The sequence below is a fragment of the Ambystoma mexicanum genome, chromosome 6q (assembly GCF_040938575.1).
Source record: "Ambystoma mexicanum isolate Mex_15411 chromosome 6q, UKY_AmexF1_1, whole genome shotgun sequence".
Lineage (NCBI taxonomy): Eukaryota > Metazoa > Chordata > Amphibia > Caudata > Ambystomatidae > Ambystoma > Ambystoma mexicanum.
In genome coordinates, this window is record NC_090937.1 from 294272967 (window position 1) to 294289639 (window position 16673).

At 48.5% G+C, this 16673-nt stretch overlaps 1 protein-coding gene across 1 annotated transcript in view; it reads right to left on the minus strand.

The window, feature by feature from the left end:
- Positions 1–16673, minus strand: part of SMC2 (structural maintenance of chromosomes 2) — a 938385-nt gene that overhangs the window by 339944 nt on the left and 581768 nt on the right. The window contains exon 16 of the mRNA XM_069630781.1: positions 3010–3145. Coding sequence (XP_069486882.1) covers positions 3010–3145 — 136 coding nt within the window. The remainder of the gene's footprint in view (positions 1–3009; positions 3146–16673) is intronic.

The following is a 16673-nucleotide window of genomic DNA, read 5'->3' on the forward strand; positions in this document are numbered from 1 at the left end:
GGAGAAAAGCAATCCATTGAAGGAAACACAATAGCAAATTGTCCTTAGTCATAAAGGGTCAGGAACGGCCACCAAAAGCACTTCATATCAGTTGTATATTGTTCATTCAATGTTCGGAGGTAATCTGGTTTGAAATTACCTTCACTCAAAAGGGCAACTGAAGCGTGGCAGATAAAGGTGCAACTAAAAATGTTCAGACACCTCGTCCCTCCGCGCCCTTAGTGACTAAGAAACATCTTGTTGGCCGAGAGTACTTGGCAAGGCAGTGGAGAAATGGGGGATTATGAGACACGTGATGTAGGTGCCAAAGTCGCAACCGTTCTGAAATAAACATGAAGCCCATTAAAACCTTGCTAAACAACTCAAGGTTTACCATTGGCTCAGTGTGGAAAATAAAGAAGGGCTCATTGTTACCAATATCGTGGGGTAAGGCCTGGGATGTCACAACTGAAAAGACTTGCATAAGGTCCATCCTTCATTGGCTTTGTACAGTGGCGGTGGCAAGGCAAAAGGGTCTAATCCCAATGTGTTAAAGGGATTCTAGATTCTCTGAAAACTGGTACATTGGTGTACCCTATGGGACAGGAAAACTCAGATCTACCTGCTCTGCTTCCACAGATCCAACCATTTGCAGCGGAGGAACACATTGTCCTGTTTTGGCTGCATTGTAACTGCTCATGATATCAGACTCTACCATAAGTTAGTTGTATTGTTTTGTTACATGGTGATCCATTTTCTTTCAGTATAAGGCATCTGTGTTTTGCTTTTACAGCACACAGCTCCTTATGGGCAGTGTTGCTGGGAACCCTTTGGATTCTCCATTGAGATTATTTTCTTTATCCTTACTACTGTTATTAAGGATAGAGCGATACTTTGTATCCCTTCTAAAACCTTATACTATGAGAGATTAGCACACACCACCTTATGTGGAGTGCTAAAGGGATACACAGTATCCCCCTTCTGCCTGCTCCTGTGACTTTTTAGTCACAAAAGGGTTGACCATGACTTCTATCTGTGCCCTCTTAATTTTAAAGACTGACCTCTGGTGATTCAGACAGGATGCCAGCAGTGTGTGAGCCTTGTCCCCATTCTCAAAGAATGTATGCTTTACAAAGCGAAGGTGCGGAATTGCTTCTCTTTGCCATATATCTCCCAGTTCTCATCTCAATTCCCTTATTTCCTGTGACAGGTGTTCCAAACCCCCCAACCCCCCACCATTGCGCTCAACTCTTCCTTCCTACCCTTTATCTGCTCTTTCAAAACTGACTCACACAATTCATTTCCCTCTTTTTGACCGCCCCCTCAGAAATAAGGCTGCAAAAGGTGGCCTTAGCCGCCTCCCACACTATGTTAAGCGGGGAGCCCCCTGTATCATTTCGCTGAACAAAATCTTCTACCTCCACCAGGAATGCGTCTCTAAAGACCCCACCACGGAAGAGGGTGTAATTCCAGACCCAGCATCTATCTATTGGGCTCCCTCCCCTGCCTCTTCCCTCCATTCCCGCTTGTTGTGGCACGTTCTAATTTCAGTGGCGTCTTTGTTTTTCTAGTCTATTCACCTCAGAACCAGACAGAAATGACTAGAAAAACAAAGACGCCACTGAAATTAGAATGTGCCACAACAAGCGGGAATGGAGGGAAGAGGCAGGGGAGGGAGCCCAGGGTATACCCACTCCCAAGCCCATCCCCAACATTAGGCATTGCCTAAAGGACAGGCACCCTAGCTGCAGACGAGGGAAAATTAATCAATAACTGGCACCCCAGGATGCCAGGGAGCACCTGCAACTCAGAAGGAGCAGACCCCCCCGCCCTTGGAGCTCAGGGAGGCAATGACAGGCACACCCTTTGAAAACCTAAGAGCATACTCACTTACCATACCCATCTCGACCCAACGGCGGGGGGGCCTTCACCACCTTCCTGCCCACAATCAACTAGAAAGTTACAAAGACATGTCACAACTGTGCCCAGAACCCGGTGAGTGACCGACAACGGAACGGCCCCTGCACATAGCACGAGCAGAAACCCCCAACACAGATGTCAAAAGCAACATGGTAATAAAAAGTCCCACTGACCCAGCCGCTAAACCTCAACTCTCTGCATACAACTCTCAAATGCTAAACAAACAAAACCACATCCTTGCTCAGCAATCCACATGCACTTCACTACACTGCAACAACAAAACAAACCACACAGTCCTACACAACAGCACATGGGAGTCTACCGATCCATAAACCTCACACATGCTCAGTGAATGGTGTTAACTGAACTGAAGTGGTCAACAGGACATCACAACTCTCTGCCTTTGTCACGCTATGCCCTACTAACCCATCCTACCCTCTTACCTTGCAGATCCACCCAGCACCAGGGGATCACTCCAGTGGTGATAGTGCGTGGTATTGATGTCTTAACATTAAGTGCCAGAAGTGTGTATACAATAAAAAAAAAACGGAGGAGGCATAGGTTTAAAAATTTTTTTTAAAAAAATGATTTGCCTGGGCATTGGAGTACACAGGGCCAAAGGGAACTTCCCAACAAATGCCTTAGAAAGTTAGCATTTTATTTTAAATATGACTGCTGGCCAGGACTAAAATCGGAAAAGTGCAATCATAAAATCATCAACAGTTGAAACATGAATTCTGCCAATCAGTTTCCATTTGTTTCTTGGATTTGAGATAAACTGTTTCTTTAACGCTTTTAAGAAAAAGGAATGCCATTTGAAAGTTTATTTGGGAAAGAGGCATTTCTCTATTAAACCTTAACAATTCCTTGCACATACATAGAAATATTGACCATTATTATATTAGAGATACCATGATGGAGAAAAACTTGATTAATTGTGGCAATTGTATTCATGCATTTTAGTGACGGTAAATCACCAGCAACGACCCTTTGGGGTCTCAAGTAATACTACAATAATTTCAGTAGAGTGTCCAAAACGTTCACATTAGCACTCCTGCCCATCGGGTGCAGAAAATGTAACACAAAAAAATATTTAAATAATGTACTTACTTTTCAACTGTGTTTTTCAAACTGGACAGTTCTTTTTCCAAACTTTGCAGCTCAGTTTCCTTTGTTCTTAACTCATCTTGGACATCCTTCAACTCTTGCAGTTTGGAAAGCACAGAAGCAGTTTGTGAACGGGCACCTAGGTAAAGATAAAATAAAAGTAAAATTAAGCAAATACCTTGGGCCACTGTAATAAAGAGGTTACGTTTATAGTCACTACAGTACTTGTGTGGGTTCCCCCTACCAGTTCATGAAAATCTAGCTCTAAACTACTTCATAATCCAATCGATCAGTCAAATCAGCTTTGTTTCGGCTGTACACAAAAGCATAGCAAACAATTATACAATCAAATAAATAAAATCACATGTTATTTACAGAATTTTACCCAGTTAAGCGATGGATCCACAAAACATTAAAGCTAGGTTTTCAGCATCATATTTCATCAAGTTTCTAAGCAAAACTATGTATAGGCTTGTATGAGAGGCAGGGCACCCTTTAAACAAGTACCGTGAGACGACCTTGGCTTGGAGACCGGATTAACTACACACACTTAATAAGACGCTCCCTTTTTTGAGGGCAGCAATTAAAAACGTAGAAACAGCATTAAAAGAACAAGGTGTTAAGCATGTTTTCATAACTGAGAGCCTCTCGCCTAGTACTGATAACACAAACTTAGAAATGGGTTCAGCAATTTACATCTCAGGGTTTTATACAATGGGCAAGACACAGCAGTTCGTCTTCCACTAGGGTGGGGAACACTGGACAGAAAGCAGTCGTTCCCTTTATCCAGTGTCTCGTAAATTTTGCAAGGGAAAGAATACCTAGGCGGAATTTGGTATACAGAGATGTTGTTTTCATTCTCATTGGGTAGTCTAGATACGGCCAGTTTTGTCCCCATAGCCCATTCGTAAAATTTGCCCTGAAGCACTGCTTTGGACTGTCGGTTGATGTTAGAGGGATCGGACCACAGGGAGTCTAAATCCAATATCATGAGCATATTTTTAACATGTTTCAGGCACAGTACGGATTTAACACCCTCCATGGCCAGAACATCCGTAAGGCCCTCTTTATGTATTTAAGTAAAGTCACTCTAGTGACTAGAGTACTCCTAGTCCCCCTTTCCTCCATCCTTGTGGGTGTCACCAACCCTTGGCAGTGAAAAATAGAGCTTCCCTGTTAAATTTAGTATAGCGCACAGGTGCGCGGCCTCGGGCGTGGGAACACCCCAGCCTCCAGTGCCTCACCTCATTCCCCTTTGAACACTACGGACGCTTAGATACCTGGCTACACTCATTACATATTAGCCCCTGAAATACAAGCGGGTGAAGGTGGGAGGGACGTATGGAGGAAAGCAACTATGGACTAGAAGTACTCTAGTCACTACAGTGAGTAACTTTAATTACTCATACATCCCCTGTCCGCTTTCCTCAATCCTCGTGGGCGATTCCACCGAACAAGACCATAGGGTGGAGCCATGACAACCTACCTCATATCTAGGAAGTAGCAAACAGGTTCCACAGAACCACCTGACCAAACTCTGCATCGCGCCTGGAGCTGGTATCCTGGGAATAGTGCTTGCAGAAAGCAGACGAAGTGGCCCAAGTAGCAGCCCTGCTGATGACATCCCAAGAAGCATTTCTCTGAAACAACGGCCGTGGCCTTTGCCCTCACTGCATGGGCATGATTCCTCCCTGGGACCCGTTTCCCATGGCCGTATACGCCTCTGAAAAGGCCTGAACCACCCAACGGGCGATAGAAGCCTTGGAAGCCTGAGAGCTGGGGGAGGAGCCCCCAAAAGTGACAGACAGTGCATTGGACTTCCTGAAGGATTTCGTCAGAGAGGTAGAGCATGAGGACCCTCTTGATGTCCAAGGAATGTAGGGCCCTCTCAGCCTCTGACTGCGGGTTCAGGAAGAACAATGGCAGGCAGATCTCTTCATACAGATGAAATGGTGAGACCACCTTGGGCAAGAGGTTTGGGTGAGTGCGCAAGATGAACTTGTCGTTGATGAAACCTGGTGAATGGCTTGCACGAAGAGTCGACAGCCACCAGCAAAACTGTATTTAGTGTCCACAGAGGCCATCGGCTCGAAAGGTTTGCGCTGCAGAGCTGTAAGAACCACATTGAGGTTCCAGACCGGGTGTGACCTATGCACCGGAGGAAAAAACCTAGACAACCCCTCGAAGTGGGCCTTAAGCACCGGTTTAGCCACCAAAAAGATGTTCTGGGGAGTTCTTGTAAGCCCCAATGGCCTCCAAATAAGTATCCTCCAGACCCTCGTCACGAGCTCAATGGCATAACCCAGTCCATTTGGTCTTAAACTGGGACCGGGTAGACAGCCAAAAAATTGAGAATGCCTGGTCAGGGATCAGACCACCAGGGCCAGCCTGGCCCAGGCGTTCCACAGCCCTGTCCTGCTGCATCAGGAAGCCCCCTGTTGGGGACTGAAAGGTGAACGGGTCCCTGGGAGCACAACTGCAGCAGATCCGAGAACCAGGTTCTCGAAGCCCAGTGGGGAGCGATTAGGATGAGGCTGCAGCCCACCGAAAGCCAAAACTTGCGGAGGGTGCGTTGGAGCAGAGAGGGGGCCGCGGGGGGGGGGGGTTAGGCGGTAGGAACCATTAACTCCTGCAGCCATGCCAACAGATCTGGAAGGCGTTTCCCAGAAACCCCCGACCCAGAACTGCCCATGAAACAAAACGGGAGCACTTTGAATTCCGAGGAGATGCGAACAAGTTCAGACCTAGGAACCCCCATCGCTGGAACAGGGGCCACAAGAAGTCTGTGTGTAACTCCCACTCGTAGGTGTTGAACCCCAAGCGGCTCAGCTGGTCCATTTATGCATTGCTGTCCACAGGCAGGCGGACTGTTGAAATCCAGATCCCCTCCATCAGGACCCATTCCCAGATCAATACCGCCTCCATTCAGAGGAGTGGGGGGGAGGGGGGAGAGGAGAGGGGGGGAGGGGCGCTGGTTGCCTCCCTGCTTGTTCAGGTAAAACACTGTAGTGGAGTTGTCCGTCCTGATCAGAACAGACCTGTCCCTGATGAGGGGCAGAAAAGCCTTGAGGGCAGGCTCAATGCCCTGAGCTCGAGCAGATTGATATGCAGGACGGCTTACATCCTGGACCATGTGCCATGAATAGCGTAGCGCTTCTAGAGTAGCCCCCAGCACGAAAGAGATGAGTCATTTGTCACCGCCAAGGTAGACTCCGGTCAGGTAAAGGGTGCTCCCACTGACGCATTGCTGTCCATGAACCACCAGCGAAGATCGGGGAGGATGAGTGGGGGTATTGGGATCCTGTCCAACAGAGACCCAGACTGATCCCAATTGGCCGCCAGGTGTAGCTCAAGGCACCTCATCTTGAGGCGAGAGTGCTGCACTGTGAGCACAGGATGCCATCAGCCCCAGAAGGTGCTGGAACAATCATGCTGAGGTGGTAGAGTTGGCCAGAAAGTTCCCCATTACCTTGCAAAGGGAGAGGAGCCTCTCGGCGTGGGGGAACACCCACTGATCGGCCGTGTTCCAACGCACCCCTAGGAAGACCAGATCCTGGGTGGGGCACAACTGTGACTTCCTCTGGTTGAGGGAAAACCCCAGCTGGTGAAGAATATCCACCAATCACTGCCAGGAGTGCACTGCCCTTGCGCGAATGCAAGGGGTAGGATCAGTTTCTGATCATGCCATAGGCTGGTTTAGGTCATTTTTGACAAACCGACAACAGGTGGAATTAGGTGAATTAATTTCAGAACTGATTAGGTTGAATTGCAGGGTGCTGCATGGATCATACCTTTTACCGTTGTTGTTTAACCTGTGTAATCGCCCTCTTTTGGAGATCTTTAGATATTATGAGCTTAAATTTCATTCCTAGGCAGACGAGACAGGTTTTTTATCAGGGTGGTCAACTTTGTAGAGACTCCTACACCAAGCTCTTCCATACATCCCCACATTTAGTAGATTGGAACAGTGTCTGGAAGAAGTTAACAGATGGATGTCTAGAAATCAATTACATCTCAATGCAGCTAAAACCAAACTTATTTTGTTCGGTCCAAGACATCTGTTGACCGCAGCCAAGAAATTGCCTATCCCAACTCTTCTGGGAAAGATCTTAACATTTGTACCCATGGTAAAGAATCTTGGATGTATTTGGCAAAAGGATCTCAGTACCGAAGGCCAAGTAGGAGCCACGGTCAAGGCAGCGCATTTTGCTCCAAGACTCCTACGCCAATCTCTTCCATACATGCCCACAGAAGATCATGCGATAGTGGTTGGTGCTTTGACTAGCGCGTATTTGGACTACTGTAATAATCAGCTGTTGGGAATTCCGGCTAATCAAATTTGCAGACTTCAAAAAGCACAAAACGCAGCGATTAGGATGATCTTTAAGTTGGCAGAACTGCCCATGTGTCACCCTTCCATCGTGATCTGCACTGGTTGAAAAATCCACGCGAAGTCCTCTGCTGCTTCCTCCTGTTGTCGCTGGGCGACCTGTCAGGCCTCCATGTACTGCCGTCCCGAAACCCCTTGAATCCGGTGAAGGCGCAGGGTTTGAATTCGGCACATTCCTGCGCCCGAATTCAGCCCTGCCCCGAGTCTGAGGAAAGGACTCCTGCCCTGGCTTAGTTAGGATGGCCAAGGACTTGGCAATTTGCATTGAGGTTTTCTTCTTTGTCAACTAGTCATCGGTTGACGAATCAAAGAGGCCAACGCCCTCAAAGGGAAGATCGAAGGCTTGTGCACATCAGCAGAAAATATAGTAGCATGCACCCATGCTGTCATTCTCATCTCGACCCCCCCCCAACCCCCCCAAGCACAGCCCTCTGCTAACTGTGTCGATGTGGGAAACCAAGGACCCCTTGAACGAGGCCTGCCTTTCCAGAGGGACGTCACACAGAAACTCCCCAAGCTCCCGCAACCACCTCTGGTTAGCCACGGCCAATAGAGCGTCCACGTTGCCCTGCCGCAAATGCAGCCCCGATATGGCATAGCATAGTTTGCCCAAAGATTCCAGGACCTAGAAAGACAGCTGGAGGCAGCTCCCGAGGAGGAAGACCACAAAGACTATGGTTTAGAATAGAGTGAGGCCACAGCCACCACGAGGAGTGAGGGTGGGAGGCCAGGGGAATTGGCTCCCCATCCATCAGTCTAAACCTGCTGTCCAACTTCTTGGTTATCTGGGTGTTGGCCCTGGGCTTCTCCCAGACCTTCCTCGCCACCTGCAGGACATCCTTCTGGAGAGGAATGCCTGAACGGATCGTGGTGTGTTTGACAAAAAGCTCTGCTAGCACTCCTGACTCCTAGGGCTTCCTCAGGGAGCCCCCCCCCCCCCCCAGAACTGTGCAAGGCACTGAAGGCAGTCATGAAAGGCCTTTACAGATGCAGAGGGCTCGCCGTCCGGAGCGTCTGTCATAAACGCAGTCATCCCCCCCTTTATTCCCCCTAGACCAAGAGGAGTCCAGGCCCTGGGACACAGGTGCCAGGGGGTCCCCCCTTGATTCAGGACCAAAGAAAGATCCAACGGTTGCTGAGGGGGAGGGGGGTGTTGGTGGTACAGGAGGCGGCGGAGGGGTCTGGGCAACCGCCAAGGCCTGGACCGGGGGAAGGACAGGCACAGGCAGCAGCAGCAGCGCTGGAGGAACAGGCAGAGGGCCTAGAGAAAGCATGAAGGAGGAGGAAGCGCTCAAAGAAGTGGTCCTTGCAAGCCGCTGGGCCCCAAGGGGCCTGGCCCTCCGAAGCGCTAGGCCTCTGTTCCTGATCGAAGCGCTGAGGTGTGTGCAGACGTAAGGCTGTGAAGGGTAGATGTATCCTTGTAGAGACCACCCGCCTGTACCATACAGTCCACTGCCGCTTCCAGAGGCAAGAAGACTGGAACCTTCTTGCAGGGCCCATTCAATGGGCGAGGGCACGGGTGGACTCACACTTAGATCCAAAATGGCTGCCGGCCTAGCATGGTATGCCACGTGCCTATAGCCATCGTGGGGCCTTACGCCATGCCCTGGGCGGGAGGGCGTAAAGCTGGCTCAGACATAAGACACAGTCTTGGGTCTTGTGCCCGAAACAGAAGCGTCGACCTCAGAGCTGTGCGCCCTCGACCTCAGCGCCAGTAGGCGTGCTGGATCGTACTGAGGACTGACTCTTGGATGTAGAACAGGACGTTCCCTTGTCCCTCGGGGCCGTAGAGGACGAACTTGATTGCCTCTCCATGGAGTGCCTGGTAGTGCCCCTGAGCATGGGGGCCGGTAGCCTCGACGGCCTTGGGTCTGCCAGAACCTGAATCCAAGGAACCCTTGCCTGTGGGAACCCCTGGGAAGGAGTCACTGCGCTAAATAAATGGCCTACCTTGTCTTGCCATGAGGTCCTGGAGACAAAGTATTTAAGCTGAGGTGGAGAAGTTTGCAAGATATCCTTCCAATGTGACAACCGATTCTTCAATGCCCGGTGACCGAGAGCGTGGCAAGCTGCACACACGTTCCAGCGGTGGTCGGTCCCCAGGCACTCAAGACAGAGTGCATGGGGGGCAGAGATCGGGAACGAGCGGTCGCACAATGCACATCTCGTGAATCCTCCAGCAGCCGACATGCTCTGGGTGAGGCGAGCCACCTTAGGGAGTTGAAGAGGACTGAAAAACAAAACAACGTGGAGCAAGCGGAAAGTAAAAATATGTCTGCGCCTATCTGCCAGGTTCGACATGGTCCATGTGGAAAAAGGGACTGAGGTGAGGCGCCGGAGGGCGGGGCGTTCCCACACCTGAAGCTGCACGCTATACTAAATTTAAAGGGGAAGCTCAATTTTTCGCTGCCAAAGGTTCTGGTACTGTCCCCATGTTGGGGGACGCCCACAAGGATGGAGGAAAGGGGACGGGAGGTACGAGTAAAGGCCAATTCATCCAATATACCTCATAACCCATTAGCTTAGTCCAGCGGGTAGCACCCAAGGTGGACCCTCCCAACTCGGCACATAGCTACAAAGGAAGGCTGTATGAATGAGATCCAGTTTTGAATGGAAAGGGGTCTGGCAGATGCCCTAATCCACATCCTTGAGCCAGTGATGTCACAAGGAGTTGGCTGGCCACCCAAGATTGGATGGCTGCACATTATTTACATGTTGCATGTCCAGTAATTGGAGGGTTGGGGTCATTAGCTCTGCAAACAATGTATATCTGGTGTGGATTTGAAGCCATTCTTAAGTCAACCAATTGGAAATGACTAAGGAATAGCAGGGCTATGATGGACACCTGAATCTGCAAAATTGTCCTCCTGAAGGTGAGGTTCTGCCTCTTTGACCAGGGCGAAGCCTACTGAAGGGGTTTCCCCTCCCATTAACCAGCAGGCACAGTCAGTTCACTGTACTTCAGACCGTGCCAGGGCTTCACTCAATCTCCTGAACCTGAATGCTGCTCCTCCTAAGAGGGTGGTCCTGTTGTGCCTGGAATAATGCTGGTACCGGGTGCAGTTTACTTTTTGCCAACTCAAAAGGATAGCCTGCCTCGTGGCCAAGCTGCTGCTCTTTGTTGAGCCAAGAATGCTGCCTGCCCTGCAACCTCTGTCCCCTTCAAAGTTACCAGTGGCCTTTTGTAAGGGCCACCTCCAATTCTGCTCTGCTGCCGATGTGCTCTCTCAGTCAAGGGTTTTGTAAAGGTCGTCCATGGTTAAGATAGTATCAGTTTGGCCCAGTAAATGCCAGGTACTCTGCTTTCAGAGACTAGAAGAAACAGCAAGCCAGATCCAATCCAGATACCAAATCTGACCTGCACCCATGACAACCCGAGCTGTGTTCATAGTATTCTTTGCGGGTGATATTCCAAGGTTCCTTGAGGACCCATCCTGTCCGTTTTTCAAATTGGGGCCAGGGTAGCTATTAGGTTTTACAAAAAGTCCCATCTGGGACAGGACTTTAGAAGGCCCACCTTGGATGAACGGGGGGGGGGGGGGAACCCTTAGGTTTAGCCTGAATTACCCAAGTGTTTGGCAACAATGGCTGAGCAGCCAGGCTTAGTCTAGGAGGGATGAGGGCTTTAGTGAGGCACACAGTACTCTGAGCATACACTTAGTTCAAGGAAACACTTACACGTTAGCAGTTATATAAAAATAAGTATTTTATATACACTAAAGCTTGTAACTTTAAAGTAAGGGAAGTACTATCACGCATTAGCATTAAACAGAATAATATGCAATAGCAAAAGGATACAAGATACTTCAGAACACTTAAAGTAACACAAAACTGGCAGAAACTTCTCGAACAGGTATGCAAACCTTATATCAACGTGTATACTTTAGTTAACCCCTGTTCAACCAATTCTTAGGAAGTCCAGTCCTATTCTAAGGGAGTCTCACAGAGTCAAGTGCGGCGCTGGGGATCCAATGACCAAGGGCAATGGAAGGAAAGCAGCAAACAAGGCAGAGTCTATGAAGAGTTATTCAGGTTTACAGCTAAGTAGCAGAAGATTTATTTAGTATAGAGCAAAAAGTGTTGTGCACCCCAATGTAGCTCAATAGAGGCCTAGGAGGGGATGCAAGTAACAGTTTAACTGCAACCCCCCGAACCCTAGGAACACCAAAGCGGGCCCCAGTAAATACTAGGGGCTGAACTATCAGTGAAGAAGCTTGTGCAGCAGGGCGGTCCCCAGGAGAGGCGACAGACTGCGATTCAGGCTTACTGGTCTTGGCGACTGAAGAAAAAAAACTTGCAATGGATCTGGTGGTTGCTCTCGAGCTGTTGAATGCCCAGCAGAAGATCTTCGCAGCACTGGCTCGTTTGTGCCTTTTTTAAGGCGTGGGTGAAGGATGGTTGTCATGAGGTAGACTTTGCTCCAGTTGTCGGTCCTCGTCTTGGCTGAGGGGACTTTTAGGAGTGGGGTGCAGTCTCTTGAGTTCCAGGAGGATGGCTGCAAAGTTTCAGATGAAACCGCACTTCGGTTGACGTTGCACCGCAAAAAGGCACAGGACCCCAGGTATTGGTGAATTGCATGTCATTGAGGTCGCAGCTCTTCCAGGGAGAGCACAAAATGAAGTTCGTCTTGGGACTGGGTAGGCCCACCAGTCCGAGGGAATAAGTCGTTCTCTTTGGCGATTCCCTGTCGCACAGAAGTTGAAGTCGTGATGGCATTGGTTACTCGGACGGCTCTAGTGGTCGCTGGAGGTGTCTGTGGATGTCTTCCTTCGTCGAAGCTTCAGTTCCAGTGGTCGAATGAGTTTTTGCTTCAGGACCCTTGTCTTTCAGGCAGCAAAACTGGCTGTGCCCACCAATCGCCAGGCATGCATTCATTCAATTATGGGGGTGGGGGGTAGCTGTCCAAAGCACAAACTGTTTCCAGGCAGGCACAATGCAGGACAAAGACCAGGTGACCTCCCCCCACCTCCTGTACTTTCAGGCACTAGGAGAGCCTTGGCAGGCTTTCCAAGGGAAGCCTGCCAAAGACAAAAGACCAATCAGGACCTCCCCCACCTAGGAAGGTAGAAGGTGGCTCAAGTAAGAACAAGTCATCAAGAACAAGGCTTAAGTACAGCCACCATTGTAGGCAAATGGTGATCCCCCCCCCCCCCCCCCCGTGTCCCTCATCGCAACTGAATGCAGCCTGTGACAAACGTCCACAAAAAGTCAAGCAAAAAAATTAAACTGCCACCAGCATTCCAGATTAACTTGTAACAGTAAATTTTAGTTACTGGAACAGTGAGACGCAGTGTTTCCCCTCGGCACTCCACATACAGTGGGGCGTGCTGATCTCGCAAACTAAAATACAGGAGAGACAAAAGGGTGTGCCCTACCCGGGTAATGTGTTAACACAGGAAAACTAAAAAGGAAAGTTCAAGGAGCTTCCAGCAACACTGCACAAAGTGATGCAAGCTGCAATAACACGTAGTTGCCAGAAAATATGGAGGAAAGCATAACTCCATTAAAAAGAATTAAGAAGAGCAAGAAAGGGACACCAAGATTAGGGTAAAATAAAGTGTGGAAAAAGGTTCCGACTAACTGAGGAGAATCAGTCCAATAGTCCAGCAAAAATGCTAGGGGGCTCACAAAATGGCAAGAATTTCACTCAAGAAGGAAAATCCACCTACCACTAGCATGCTCAGTACAATCTTGACTGCAACTCTATTCATTAGGGCTGTTGCCCTTCTCTGAGGCCATTCTTTTGGCCTTCATTTATTTAATTATATTAATTGGACATTTGGATGGTGCCTATACACAAGTGTAGTGGAACCTGGTCTTGATACTTCTGTTGGGTCCTCCCCAACTTCAGTTGGGTGGAAGATGCCTTTGTTGTTCTTGGGGCCTGTAAAACAAGCGTACCTTTTGTTTGTGTCCATATAACTGCAACTTACCTATTGGGATTGTCCCATTGCCTACTCTGGAAAAAGGAAGAAATAATGGAGACTCTGGTTTCACTTAATATGACTGTGACAGATTTAATTAAAACCCCAGGTAAAGTTAAAACTCGCTTCTTTTGTAACTCTTGGGCTCTAAATTCTGACAAGGTCGGGGGCTACTCCTCCTTTGCGACCTATGCGATGTTTAGACATGCTGTTATTCCAAGGTTGCCCTATATCCTATGCTTTCCTGAAAAAAGGGCCAGACAGACTTATATGCGTTTCCGTTTAGATCTTAACCACACGGGAGCGCGTATTCGGTCTTGGGCCGGGTATGGGGAGTTGGCAAGGGGGTATGGATGTCGATTTTGCCTGAACAGGTCTGAAAATGAAACGCTTGAACATCTATTTATCTACTGTAAATTTTTTGCGAAGCAAAGATTGTGCTGCTTGGCTTCTCTGTTTTTTTCTTATTCGAGCTTTGAAGCCAATTTAGTATGGATAAGATGCATGCAGGGCTCTTCGAATGCCACTATATTAGCAACTGTTAGACTGGTTACATTGATCGAAGAACAGCTGTTGACGTTGAATCATGCAAGTTTTAACAGCATTAGTTTGGCTCACTTGCATAGGCAAGAAAATGTTAGGCCAGTATAAGTAGTTTGTATCTGAACTTACTGCTGTATTTGCTTCTGTTTTGTTGTGTTAATGAATTTCGATTGATTGTTTGTTGCGCCTTCCTGCTTTCCCTCTGCTCCTGTATCCTATATTCTGTAAGGGGGTCTTTGGGTGGAGGTCGGCCTGTTATGAGGTACACGTTTACAGTATATTGCAAAGGTCTCATGTCTGCAAACACTTTGTCTTGTATACTTGAAGGGTTTTATCACAACGTCTCTTTTAGAGGAAATGATATTCCGTTGTATGTGTTTTATGTACATAATAGGTTTTTTTTAATGTATTTTAATGTATTTTTATGTTTATAAATTTTGTAAAGGTGTAAAGTAAATTTACTACCGAAACAATAAAGGAAAAAAAAAAAAGTGTATAGAGCAAGGCAACTTCCACCCCAGTCTCTGCCAGCTTTGTGCACTCATAACACCAGCTACCTAATCAGCCCCCCCTCCCTAGATCGCACCTTTGTCTTTTTCCATATTCATTGTTTCACCCAATCTGTTATCCAGCCTACACCTTACATTGTTTTACCAGACTAATTTTTTCCATCCACTTTGTTCGGTTTCTTTTTTTCCCTCATGTTTTCATGCAATACGTCCCTAGGCCACACCAATTATCTTTTGCACTATCCACTGTATCATCTCTCCTTAAACTTAAAGGACACCGTTCCACTACATCCCAAACCACTGCTCAATTTGCATCCCCTTTCTCCTCACAGCCTAAGGTCACTGTTCCCATTTTAACCATGAGGTCTAGAATTTTCTCTCGCTCCTTCTCCAGGATGTGGACCCAGCTGCTTTCTTGCAGAAAACACCCTTCTCTATTTCACACTAACTCCCACAACGTTTTATGGGCAGAGGAACAGGTACCCCCCCCCCCTGCTGACCTGGGGTAGGCAGCCTACCAGAGTATGCCAGAGCCGAACCTACACCCAAGATGGAGCATGAATGAGTCGGGGGTTATGATATACCCCGACACCCTCCAGAGTGTGCCTTGTTTGCCAATATGGGTATGACAGTGAATCACAATACATACTAGTCTCATTTTTGGCCAGAGCTTTCTTTTACCATTTTCAATATGACAAGTTCCAGAATCCAACACAGCAGCAACCAAAGAAAATTACAAAGAAGCTCTCGTTAACCCCAGCTTCTAAGTTAACAGTGCAAACAGAGGCCTCCAATAGTGGAGGGAAGGCTAGAACCAGCTAAACCCAACCTGCAGGCAACACCAGGACAGCTTTAATACCTGCCAACGGAAAAGGTGGCAGGGCCTATGAGGGTTTTAAAAAATTTACTGTGATAATCTCCGGTTCTGGGACAGCTCCAACAGACGTGCAGCTCAACAGGCAGGCCTCAGGAGAGCAATCACAATGAACCCCACGAGGCGAGAGCTCTATGGCACAGCAAAGTGCAGCATTGAAAAAAACAGTCAGGGCATCAACAGGTTCCAGGAAGGCCCCCCATTCATGCTTAAGATTCGCAGGGAACGATGATCTTTGGCCACAAATCGAGCATCTGCAGTGTTGCAAGTAAGGGGACTTGGTATGACAGCATAGCAGCACCCACCGAAGACACCGCAATGGATACTGCAACACTTGCGTTTGCAGAGTCTACCATCCCTCTGAGACTGGCATCCCAGATTCCCATGACCGGTTCCTCTCTATGACACATGTGCAACCACCCCAGGGAGACTGACAAGGAGGCTGCCGTAGCCCGATGGAGCAACGCCGGCAGCAGGGTCACGCGGCAGGATCAATGCCTAGGAGAGACAGGGACCGAACGGAAATGGCAGGCGAGCCGGTCGCTCGTCCCAAGTACACACTTACCGGATACCAGCACGGATGGCCACGAGTGCTCACCATCACCTCCAGATCACGCACTGGCTGCAGGACTCCGTCACCCCCACCCCCGACCCATCCTGCGGGGGTAGCCATTGACAAAGGCAAATGAATGGCAGCCATGGTAAGGGGGGGGGGGGATTTCCATCCAGTAGAACGGGTGGGGGACTCAGCAAGACGGGTTCTGATTGGAGGGAACCCAAAGGAAATAGTATAAAACGGGAATGGAAACTGATATGGGGTTGCATGTGTTGCTTTGCAAGACAGGCAGCAGGCGAGGGGGCGGAGAACTGGTGGGCCTATGCTGAGTAGAAGACCTACTGTTCCCAGTCTGAGGAAAGGCAGGGAAGGTTGTAGACGCATAGGAGTGATTAAGTAAATCTACCGATGAAGAAACCCTCTTGCAACCAATTTGTAATAAAAGCCTACCATTGAATCTATTTTGGAGTGGTATCAGTCCGTCAACCTTACACAGGGCACTGCGGGAGAGGGGTCTTTTATCAGTGGATGGGAAGCCCAGAGGATGGCCCGAGACACTTCCGATGTCCAACAGCAGGCTTCTGGTGCAGCGAGAGAAATCCTCTAGCTGGAATTTTGATTGGGTCCAGATAAGTCAATTCCAGTTTCAGCAATTTGTCAGTCAGGGAAAGCCACTTGTCAGTCAGGGAAAGTCACTATCACTGCCACCAGTTTGTTCAATGCATATCAAAAAGGGATTCAAATTTTTGCCAGACAAAAGTGAAAAGGGTTACAAAGTATCCCTGCAGCTCTCTGCTGTAAGGTGGTGTGCGCTACTGTAAAACAAAAGAAATCATGAAAGGGGGACACAGTGCCTCTTTAATGGTGGTAA